The 12,649-nt window shown below is 39.5% G+C and overlaps 1 protein-coding gene across 2 annotated transcripts in view; it reads right to left on the bottom strand.

Annotated features, from left to right (window-relative positions):
* The window catches only part of LOC135209704 (protein dopey-1 homolog), a 67,192-nt gene that overhangs the window by 17,703 nt on the left and 36,840 nt on the right, over positions 1 to 12,649 (bottom strand). Inside the window, exon 7 of one of the 2 annotated variants that reach the window (XM_064242466.1) lies at positions 1,377 to 1,391. The exons of the other annotated variant lie outside the window; for it this stretch is intronic. Within the exon in view, the coding sequence (XP_064098536.1) occupies positions 1,377 to 1,391 (15 nt within the window). The remainder of the gene's footprint in view (positions 1 to 1,376; positions 1,392 to 12,649) is intronic. 2 annotated transcript variants of the gene reach the window in all.

The raw sequence follows: 12,649 nt of genomic DNA, 5'->3' as shown, positions 1-12,649 counted from the left end.
CAAACGATACAAAGTATTGTTGAAAATTTCATTCGAAAAACAGAATGTTCGACATAAAAAACGTTTGACAATTGAGGTACCACTGCACTGACCATTAAGGAAAACAGTAAAAGGAAAAAATAAAAAGAAACAAAATGTTATAAAGTAGACCTCTGAATATCTTTTCACTGTTGTAGTCATAGCATTGTACCATATATACTGTATTATCACTATAGGAAAGCCATATTCTGCCAAATTAACGGGGAACTGAATCCATATCCAACCCCTTATAATGCTTAATAAACTGACCTTTTAGGAATTCAGGCAAGGAGGACTTTTGCAACAGATAACTGAGGAAACGCCAACTGAATATTCTTTTATCATGCTTTACTCCTCATGAGTAAAACTAATAGCAAAACTTATCAAACACCAAGTTATTCTAAATCAGTAAAAAACCTCTACAAAGAGAATGCTTCAGAAAACCCATCAAAAACTGGGAAAGATGTTAAATTAGAAAGTAGATTTTTGTTTCTAAGCATACTATTTTTGTGTGCTAAATCTGAGAATGCATGAAAATTGTACAACTTTACAGTAAAACTTCAATGATAATCAAGCATTTTACTAAAAGCATCCATCAAAATAGTTAAAAAAACACAACTTGATCAATGCATAAATTCTGGGTAATCTCAAAACAATGCAATATGTATCATAAACAGTATTATTTTCTTTGTTGAACAATAATGGTCTTAGATTAATAAACTTCACATTTATACTCCCCATCACCTGCCCTGGGGCCAACCTATATCACTGCTGGCCTCTATATAAATATTCAGAATGAAGGTACCTTAGTTTGAGCTCTGGGAAGGTACATAACATACTAATGTCAAATCTCAACCTTTCCGATATACTCATGTCAATGTCATTTTTTATGGTCTAGGCCTCGGTAAACTACTATACCATTAACAAAATCTGAAATGGTCCAAGAATTGTTCCTGTAAAACTAAAAAAAAAAAAAGTGAAAGGTTCAACAAGGATTAGTTCCCAAGCGCTTAGTTATAATACCACCACCAAAATATGTGTCAATTCTTTTTAAATGGTCACTAAACTACCATGCTGTAAGTGCCTGGAACTATTTCAGTAATAGTATATACTTTGTTGAAAATCATTCCAAGAAATTATTTACAAAAAGAATACAAAATAAATTATGAATCTAAAGCTAACAGACATGTGATAAACATTCCAAACATTTAAAACATAAAACCACAACAAAAAACCTTCTCCGACCTACAAAACACTTAATGACTAAATTATGTAGCAAGAAAAGAAAGCAAACTGCTAAGCTTGATTAATTACAAAGCAATTCACATGTAAGATTCCCATGTCTACGGGTTTATTACCTTGCCCCCTTTTTGCTGCATCGACATCAGTGCACCATCACCAACATAGTGAAGTTGTGGAAGAAATACATGAGTAAGTTATAGTAACAGCTAATTATATACTCTTATCTTAAATGTGGTACTTTATTGCACAAGCCTGAACAGACTCAATGGTAATTCCATATATTTTAGCTCTAAGTATTATCCAATTTGCATGGTACATGACAAGGAAATTTTAAAATGCAGATTAGAAGTAAACTGTTACAATTAATGACCTTAAATGAAGCTAAAAAAAAAAAAAACATCAGAGCTATTTCAATTGTACAAGCATATTTTAATATAGTATGTAATAATTGATATGTATTTATATTTGCTGTAACACAAAACTGGTATCTTTAAAGCTGATGTTTAAAACACATTTCAGTAACATGAAATGCTAGATGCTATCTCCTTACATGCTTTAAGATGCAAGCACTCTTCACCCTTTTCACATGATTCGTCATTAAACTCAAAACATAGTGGTCATTCTGTACATAGTACCATACATATTGTTTCAAAAATCCATTGTGCTCGTAGCAATTCTATACAAAGTATCTAATCATTAACAAAAAAAACTATCTACTATAACTATTCATATGCAATGTAAACTTTACACATGACTTTACACGATTTAAAATTATAATGTCTAATGACAATGTGATTTCCTATACAAATAAACATGCACTGTCTCGGTTTGCTGGAAGTGAAAGCAACAAAAGGTCTTTAGTTAATGACTTCTGATATGAGCTACATAAACAATCACCATCAAGGAAATATTTCCCCTTTGTGAGTACTTGAATTCTTGTTCTAACAACTTTTTCATAACAGTAATTAAGGAACAGAAAGAATTAAATTCTGAAAAATTCAATGGTAAGCCATATTAGGGTAAAATTCCCGGTACAATGTATGTCAACTCCTGTTGATAATGAATGCAGTCAAAGTTTCATTAACAGGATGCTTATGTCCAGTATAAAGTTCATACTTAAATAATGATAGGTTAATGCATAAATTATTTGAATCATACTTCTGGAAATAAAATACTTATCTTTAAATAAGCAAAAAGCCCATATCACAAGAATAAGTTCATTCTCCAAAATATTCTACCTCTAAAAGAATATATTCCTTTTAGAAAGAAAATAAATAAACAGTGTTCAAAACCATGACTTTCATGAGGGAGCATTTTTTGCATGGAATGTTATAAATGGGGCATGATAAAGTATAAGTAGCTGAGGAGTTAGGTGGGAGGAGATGAAAGGGAGTGAACAAAAACTACAAAAAAAGAAACATGTAAAACTAAGGCCAAACGTATATGCTGTGCAACAATCATTAAAAGGTACCCACTTTGGGAATACCATTTATGAAAACCTTTGGAAAGTACAAAACATCAGCTATAAACCAATAAATTAAGTACTTGTGTAGCTGCTGGTAAGCACATAAAGTATGAAGTTCATAAAAGCATTTTCGTGGCTTTTACAAGAAGAGATCTAAATTTTATAATTATACACCAACCCAATGACATGACCGATTAGTAAGATCAATTAAGTGAGAAAAAATGTTATTTTCATGATAAAATAAATTTTTGAACATACTCACCTGGTAGTTATATATATAGCTTACGTCCCTGACGTCACGGCAGAATTTCAAAACTCGCGGCAATCGCCGATTGGGTAGTCAGGTGCACCACCTGTGCGCCCTCTACCAGGTACGTAGCACCATACAACTATTCCTCAGATCTTCCATGCCCATAGTTTTCTAGAGGGGAGGAGGGTGGGAATTTAATTATATATAACCTACCAGGTGAGTATGTTCAAAAATTTATTTTATCATGAAAATAACATTTTCAAACATCTAACTCACCTGGTAGTATATATAGCTGATTAACACCTTTGGTGGAGGGTCAGAAACAGCTATCATCGTTGGAAATTGACATAAGTGTTTAATAAAAACAAACTTTACGGGTTCGTACCTGTTAAGGAAGCTGACTTTAATGATATCCTGTCTCATTGTGTCTGCTTTCCTTATGAGGTCCAGCGATCCACCCAGGGGGCTGAAGACCTCTTGGAGACTGTCAACCGGTCAAACCTCTATGTGACCTAGACTCCCTACAATACTCTTGTTCCGGGCACTACTAAGGACAAGTTGATCACCTGACTAAAGATCAATGATTGTGGAAGACTGCATCCAGTCTCCACAAACAACCATAACTTTTCAATAGTTCCAAGAGAAGAAAAAGAGTATTGGATTATGGGTTTTTAGGGGGTAGACCCTTTTCCCACTACTGAAAGAGCTGCTACAAACGGACCCAGTGTTGTAGCGTCTTCATACAAAGTTTGCACTTGCGTAAGATAGTGCGACGCAAAACTGACTTGCTCCTCCAGAATGTTGCGTCCAGGATATTCTGAAGAGATCTATTTTGTTTAAATGCTACCGAGGTTGCTACAGCTCTAACCTCGTGAGTCTTAACTTTAAGTAGCTTCATATCTGCTTCAGTACATGCTGAATGCGCTTCCCTAATTAATGCCTTATAAAAAAAGGATAGCGCATTCTTCGACATTTGCAGAGAGGGTTTCTTGACCGAACACCAAAGCCCTTCTGAAGTGCCACGTATTTGTCTCGTTCTCTCCAAGTAATGCCTCAGAGACCTTACCGGACAAAGAACTCTCTCTACTTCCTCACCCGTGAGATCCGAGAGGTTCGGAATTTCGAATGACTTGGGCCAGGGTTGAGAGGGGCGTTCGTTTGTTTTTGGCTAGGAATCCCAACTGTAGCGAGCAGATGGCTTTGCCCTGTCTGAAACCTACAGTTTTGCTGAAGGCATGGATTTCGCTGACCCTCTTTGCTGTTGCTAGGCTAATCAGGAAGAGAGTTTTCATGGTGAGTCCTTAAGGGATGTTTCCTGTAAGGGTTCGAACCTGTCACTCATGAGAAACTTGAGGACTACATCCAAATTCCAAGATGTTGAGGATTGTATTCTTTCCTTAGTTGTCTCGAAGGATCTAAGAAGATCTTGTAGATCCTTATTATCAGATTAGATTTAATGGTTTCTATGCCTGAAGACAGCTGCTAGCATGCTCCTATAACCCTTGATAGTAGAAGCAGAAAAGTTACGTCTCTTCTTGAGGTATAGCAGAAAAATCTGCTATCTGAGTCACAGAGGTACTGGAAGAGGAAATAGAGTTGTCCCTGCACCATCCTCTAAAAGTCTCCCACTTCGATTGGTATACCTTAATGGTTGAAGACCTCCTTGCTCTTGCAATTGCACTCGCTGCCTCCCTCGAAAATCCTCTAGCTCTGTGAGTTTTTCGATAGTCGAAGGCAGTTAGCTGAAGAGCTTGGAGGTTTTGGTGATACCTTTCCAGTGGGGCTGTTTGAGTAGATCTACTCTTAACGGAAGGCTTCTTGGGGTGTCCACCATCCATTCCAGTACCTCTGTGAACCATTCTCTTGTCGGCCAGAAGGGTGCCACTAGAGTCATCCTGGTTCCTTCGTGAGCCACAAACTTTTGTAACACTCTGTGTACCACTTTGAATGGGGGAAAAGCTACACGTCTAGATGTGTCCAATTCAGAAGGAACGCATCTATGTGGATTGCTTCGGGGTCTGGGACTGGAGAACAGTAAGTCTCCATCCGTCTTGTCTGCGCTGTTGCAAAGAGATCTATGCAAGGGCGACCCCAGATTCGCAATAGACTCTTGCAAACTTCCTGATGGAGAGTCCATTCTGTTGTCAAGACTTGATGTTTTCTGCTCAGATGTCTGCTCTCACATTCTTTTCTCCCTGAATGAAGCGTGTTACCAGAATCACGTTTTTCCTTTTGTCAGAGGAGCAGTTCTCTTGATGCTCTGGTACATAGAGACTGAGTGAGTCCCGCCTTGTTTGCTGATGTAGGCCAACGCCGTTGTGTTGTCGGAGTTGACCTGTACCACTTTGTTCCGGACTACGCTCTCTAATTCCTTGAGAGCTAGTAAACTGCAGTCAATTCTTTCAGATTGATGTGGAACTTTACTTGCTCCTTGTTCCAGAAACCCGAGACTTCTAACTTCCCCAGTGTTGCTCCCCAGCCGAGTCCGAGGCGTCAGGAAAACAACACTAGGTCTGGGTTCCTCTGCTCTAGGGAGAGGCCTTCCTGGAGCTTGACGGGATCGTTCCACCACTGTAGATAGTGTTTCATGTCGTTCGAAACGGGAATACACATTGACTCTAGTGTCTTCTTCTTTGTCCCAATGCTGATTTAGATGAAACTGCAGAGGGCGTAGGTTCAGTCTTCCCAAGGAGACAAACTGTCTAGCGAGGAAAAGGTCCCAGCAGACTCATCCATTCCCTCGCAGAGCACTTCTGTTTTCTTTAGGAAGTTTCTTATTTTCTCTAAAGCTTGTTCCGTTCTCAATGTGGACGGAAAAGCCCGAAAAACCTGACTCTGAATCCTCATCCCCAAGTACAAGATTTCCTGGGATGGGATCAGTTGGGATTTCTGGTGGTTTATCAGAAGGCCTAGGTCTTCTGATAATCGAATTGTTTTCTGAAGATTCTCCAGACAGTCGGCGTAGGGAAGGAATGGGCTCTGAGGAGCCAATCGTCCAGATACAATGAGGCTCTGATGCGTTTTCTTGTGTAGCATTGCTGCTACGTTGCTCATAAGTTTTGTGAAAATTTGAGGTGCGGTATTTAGACCGAAACAAAGAGCTCGGAATTGAAATGTTTCTGTCTTGTAAACAAATCTTAGGTACTTTCTGGAGTTTGGGTGGATCGGGACGTGAAAATAAGCATCCTGGAGATCCAACGAAACCATCCAGTCGTCTCGTCTGACTGCAGCAAGAACTGATTTCGTTGTCTCCATAGTGAATTTTGTTTTCTTCACGAAAAAAATTCAGGGAACTCACGTCCAAAATCGGTCTCCATCCGCCCGAGTTCTTGGTTGGACCAGGAATAATCGATTGTAAAACCCCGGAGATTCCAGGTTCTGAACTCTTTCTATTGCTTCCTTCTGAATTAGCATAGAAACCTCTTGTTGTATCGCTAGAGTCTTGGACTCCTCTCTGTACTTGGCTGACAGATCGATCGGTCTTTCTGCTAAGGGGGGTTTTTTCCAGAAAGGGATCTTGTATCCTTCTTTGAGAAGCTGAATAGACCAAGGATCTGCTCCCTTTTTCTCCCATGTTTGCCAGAAATTTTTGAGTCTGGCTCCTACCACTGTCTGAAGGAGAACTTTGTCAGACTTTATTACTTCCTCCTCTGAAGCCTCTTTTCTTGGAGTTTTTTGTAATAGGTCTTGCATTCCCTCTCCTGAGGGATCTACCTCGAAAGGGCCGAGAACTACGTGGTAGAGGAGTGGTTTCTTTAAGTTTCTGTCCTGCAAAACTTGACGGAACAACTCTCCTTGCTGCTTTAGTCATCAGATCTTGTGTCGCTTTTTGAGTCAGAGCTGAGGATACTTCTTTTACCAAACTATGCGGAAAAAGATGAGTCGAAAGGGGAGCGAAAAGCAGTTCCGCTCTCTGAGTGAGCGTTACTCCACTCGAAAGAAAAGAACAAAATTGGGCCCTTTTTCTTCAAGATTCCAGCTGAGAAAGGGCTGCTAGCATCGTTCGACCCGTCTCGAAGCGCTTTGTCAATGCATGACAATAAGGTGAACGAGTTCTTCCGTTTTGGTAGACTTCAAGTTTTCAATTTTCTTTCCCAACGAACCCAGAGTCCAGTCTAGGAAGTTAAAGACTTCGAAGGCTCTAAAAATCCCTTTGAGGTAGGTGGTCCATTTCAGAGGAAGACCAAAACACTTTCGTCTTCCCCATGGCCGTCCGACGAGAAGAGTCCACAAGACTAGAGAAGTCCCCATGGGAAGAAGCTGGAACTCCCAAACCTAGGACTTCTCCAGTGTCGTACCAGATGCTGGATCTGGAAGCTAATCTGGCCGGAGGAAATGAGAAAGCTGTTTTTCCCTGGTCTTTCTTAGAGTCCATCCATTCCTTCATTAATTTCAAGGCTCTTTTCGAAGAGCGCGATAATACCATCTTCGTAAAGTCGGATTCTTTAGAAGCCTTCCCTAAAGTGAACTCTGAAGGTGGAGAACGAGGGGCAGCTGGCACAAAACTTTCTGGAAAAAGTTCCGCAAAAACTTTCATAAGCCTTTTAAGATCTGCTGAAGGTTGTAGATCTGTTTGATATTCTTCCTCGGAAACGACTTGCATCTGATCAAAAGGAGAATGGGGGATGTCTTCATTTCCTTCCTTCTGATTGAGACACAACTGATGTAGCGATGTCATGTTGAGTTGGTGCAGCATGCTGTCCAGTTTCTTGATGCCTGGAGTCTTGTCGTCCAGTACCTTGATGCCTGGTGTCCTGGCGTCCTGTCTCATGACGATTTTCGTCCTGGCGTCTTGCTTCAAGACGTTTTTCGTCCTGGCGTCTTGCTTTCAAGACGTTTTTCGTCCTTGCGTCGTGCTTCAAGACGTTTTTCGTCCTGGCGTCTTGCTTCAAGACGTTTTTCGTCCTGGTGTCTTCCTTCAAGACTTCTTTTGTCCTGGCGTCTTGCTTCAAGACGCTTATCGTCCTGCTGTCTTGCTTCAGATGTTTTTCATCCTGGCGTCTTGTTTCAAGACATTTTTCGTCCTGTCGTCGTGCTTTAAAACGTTTTTCGTTCCTGGCGTTTAACAGTAAGAGTAGCAGGTTGATATGACTGCATAAGAGAGGAGAGTTTCTGCTTAAAATCTTGCAGTACGGAAAACGGTGGGAGCTTCTTTGCTGCTGGGAACAGACTAGAGAAGTTGCAAAGTCAATCTCTCTCTCTTCATTCTGTTCGTCTTGAGATGAAAGGCCTGAAGAACGCCAATCCGAAGGAGGAGCAGGAGCATGCACTGAAGGCATCCAATCGTCCGATGCTTCCTTTACTCCTACCAAAGACGACGGCCGCCTGTGCGGTATCTTTACGTCTTATATTGGTAGGAGAGCAAACATCGGAGACGAAACGGAAGCGAACAGGAGTTGTAGCACGCACCGAAAGTCTCCCTTCGTCCGATCCTTCCTTTATTCCTGCCAAAGACGACGGCCGCTTGTGCGACATCATGCGTCTTGATTTGGCAGGAGAGCAAGCATCGGAATCGAAAGAGAAACGATCCGGAGTTGCAGTTTGCACTGAAGGTTTCCCCCTTTCCAATATTTCCTTGCCTCCTACCAAAGACGAAGGTCGCCTGTGCGACGTCTTACGTCTTAATTTGTAGGAGAGCAAATATCGGAACCTGAAAAGGGAAGCGCTCTGGGCTGCTTCCAATGACTACATCCTGGACGCTCTTGACGTATATCGTCCTGGCGTCCAGTATCAAGACGCTCGGCGTCCTGGGATTTCCTTTTAATGGGTCTGGATTTAAGAAGTCTGACGCCAGCCCCGTCTGGGTACTGCGTCGTCAGAAGACGAAGAAAAACACTTTAACCTCGCCTTTCCTATAGCGAGGGTGAGCGTCCTGGGGATCGTCTACAGGTACGCTCGAGGGGACGACACCTTTCCCCCGCTCGGGAGCTAAAACCTCTCGCCTCCCTTCGTCGGTCGACTTTCCTTCTCACAGGGGTTGGTGAGCTTGGAAGAGGTCTAGGACTAGGAGCACGACAAGTCCGAGCGGCCGCACCCTCCACTGCACTTGCACTAATTTCACTATTCACTTTAATATCTCTCATATTATTACCATAATTTATCCCTGTCTTGTGCCAGGGATTCTACCCGTTGACCAAGGGCTTGAATGGCTGTCATCATGTCCTGTAATGATGGACTTTTACCTGTTTCTGAAACTGGATTTGGTAATGATACAACAGGAGGAGGATCAATAGGATTATCGAGGGATAGAGAACTATCTATTCCTTGACGTCTATGGAGGAGCGAGACAAGGTCTTCTTCGCTCTCCTTATCCTATCCTTCTCTAATTTACGCACATAGCGGTAATATTCAATCCATTCAGTCTCAGGCAAGCCCACACATTCATCACATCTATCACCTATCTCACAAACTTTTCCTCTGCATTTACTACAAATAGAATGAGGATCTAAAGAGGATTTAGCAAGTCTAGTCTTGCAACCTTTCACACACATTCTCAAACTTGAAGCAGAATCAGACATGATGAGAAATCAAAAAGAGAGATCAAAAACAAGCAAAGGTCAAACCAACAATATCGAAACGAAATCAAAATCCAATCAAGCGAAAGCCAAAGCCAAAGTGTACTTCACCAAATAATACTGCAAAAGACACGGGCTATAACGAGCGAAGTTCCAACGATGTCACCGTAGGCGGCGGCAGGAAGATCTGAGGAATAGTTGGTATGGTGCTACGTACCTGGTAGAGGGCGCACAGGTGGTGCACCTGACTACCCAATCGGCGATTGCCGCGAGTTTTGAAATTCTGCCGTGACGTCAGGGACGTAAGCTATATATATAACTACCAGGTGAGTTAGATGTTTGAAAATTAAATTTTAAAATTTCAAGAGGTGACCGGTTACAAAATATCATTTTTCAGCCTTACTGAAAAAACAAGAGAAAATGAATAAAAAGCCAAGCAAGAATTACATCAGGAAGGACTACAAAATAAAATAGGACTTACAAAACCACTGATAACAAAAAACTTATCTCAAGGATCCAGTAATATAAAGCTAGTGTTTATGGAAGCATAAAAGAAATCTTGCACACGCAACTATGTTGCTTAGTTGGATTAAAAATAAATCAAAAAAAAAAAAAACAATATACCTGTGAAGAGAACAAACACCAAAATTACCACTTAGCAGACACCTATCACATTATTTAATAATTTCATGATAAAACTAATTAAGCTACAACAAGAGACAACAGGAGTATAGTACTATACTCAAATATCACCATCACCATACTCAACATTCATAATAAATGCTTTTCTACTAGGTACTACATCTTATTACTTTTCACAGGGTTAGATACAACCCTTCATCGCTGGTTAACGTTTTTACTAAGTGAGAGAAAAAATACATTCATTGCTTATTAAGACCAATTCTAAGTCTTACTGAACTGTAACTATCTGCAAATCCCTTAACTAGTCTAAGGTTCAAGAACTAACATACAATAAAAGCCAAAAGGTACTGGGTAATTGTACCCCCAAAGCCTGTATGGAACTTAACACTAAAATATCAATGTATGTGTAATAAAGTACTTCTAATGAAGACCAACCTGAGATTGGCACCTAGTGGAATTTTGCTTTACCACAAACAGTCTCCAAGGTAAGGCAGAGATCTGTTCCTGAGGAGCAACTTAAGTTGGATTCGACTTACGTTGGATCTTAACTTTTAAAAATGAGAGAGAGAGAGAGAGAGAGAGAGAGAGAGAGAGAGAGAGAGAGAGAGAGTGAGTGTGTTACACCGACTGCAACCCATTTCCAAGAGTTAAATAATATATTTGTATTCAAAATACTAATAATTTTAATAAAACTGTTGTTGTACAAACTTTCTGCAATTATATTTTATGTATTATATTGACATATTATTGTACTATTATAATTTATGAACATAGAAAATGCACACCACTTGCATTCCACTAATATTTAGTCTTAAAATCACCAGCTAATTGCGCTTTACCGATATCAACATAGCCATGAGTTGCTGAATGAAATGCATTTCAAATTCATTTTATATATAATTTAACAAAGCAGGGTTTAAAAATGCAACTTAATTTATAAAAGCAGGAAATTAAATGAAGTAAAGCTGTGATTTTGCCAGTATCGGATGCTGCTTTTGGCTCTTCTAAAATGTTTCATGGCCAGTGCATTATTTGTTTCTTCTTCCACAGCTACAACAGTAAATTTGGTGGCATATGTACTTTCTTAACACTTTCCTCTCAATTACGTGAAGGATCAATAAAGATATATTTTATTCTATTTATGGGAGTCAACGTTGAAAATCAGCAAATTTTTTAGCTGACAACTGTAATGCTACCCTTAATAAATATGTGTTCGTTGCCATAACTAACATCATCAAACGGCTGTTTCTTAATTCGACTGTTTATGCCAGTACAACCTGCTGTTTTTTATGCCAGTGTCCTCCATGCAGTAGTAAGTGGTTGTTAATCTTAAGAAATAGTAGTGAATTCTTAGACAAGTCACAATGTTGATAAGGCTGATTTAATGTATGAAGATTTCCATTTAACCTAAAAAACTTTGGCTTCTAGGCCTATTTATTAGTTAAAAGCTAACTTGAATGTAATATGCATTATCAGTGGTATCTACCAAAACCAAGACAGGCATAGAAAACCTAAAATTGTCAAATTAAATGAAAATACATTTCACAATGTATATGAAATCATGTCTTAATGATTGCATGATACACAAGATTGGAAGAGACACAAGTATATATGTATGCAAAATACAGTTCTTTTGTAAGCTGTATCTTTTGAGTTTCACAGAAATTTTTATTGGAAATAAAGTGTGCTTGTGTATTTACAGAGCAAGCTTCAGTTCCGAAATCCCAAAACTAAAATCTGTCGCTGTCCTCATAGCCGCTCAAGAACTATTGGTGGCCGATTCAAAAATGTCTGGGCCATGGAGGTTCCTAAACCCTGGAATGCTGGATTTTCAAGGTCAGATTCTAATTATAATAATGAATTAAATGAATTTCATGCTCTCCTATTTACTATGTAATCAGTCAACATCTGAGAAATCCTCCTGCACACATATAGATGGTGAGGCAGTTAACTAATGGGGACACAGAGATCAACAGACATATGTAGAGCTACTGTCAGTCTTTCGCCCCTTTTTGTGTTTTGCCCTTTGTGAAACAAAAAACATAAAGTTTTTTTTCCCTTGAGGGGCCAATTTTGTTTAAAAAATTCCACCATTGAAATGTCAGCTAATCATAAGTTATACAAGTACTGTACTATAGTGAAATACATACCTTAATCAAAAAACCAACCAGCAGTTCTACCAGAAAGAATAAAATTCATTGTGTCACCTGCCATGCAATAAACCACAAACAAATATTGTATATTAACATAACATCTATGACAGAAAGGTATGTATCCCTGACAGATGATGAGTAAAATCCTTATAAATTGACAACCTAAGCATATAAAAAAACTGCACTGCAATAGTACTAGGTATGTAAACTCAAAGATAACTAAATAATTGCATGCTAACCCCAAGCTGGCACACATTCAAAGCTGACTTGGGACTTCCAGTAACTAAGTGCACCCTTCGTCAAAAGTTAACATTCACCTACTTTTAAGGATTTTTATTACAAATAACAGCCAAATACCGGTTTG

The sequence above is a fragment of the Macrobrachium nipponense genome, chromosome 38 (genome assembly GCF_015104395.2).
Source record: "Macrobrachium nipponense isolate FS-2020 chromosome 38, ASM1510439v2, whole genome shotgun sequence".
NCBI lineage: Eukaryota > Metazoa > Arthropoda > Malacostraca > Decapoda > Palaemonidae > Macrobrachium > Macrobrachium nipponense.
The sequence above is the reverse complement of the archived record's forward strand: the minus strand, read 5'-3'. Positions and strand labels throughout refer to the sequence as shown.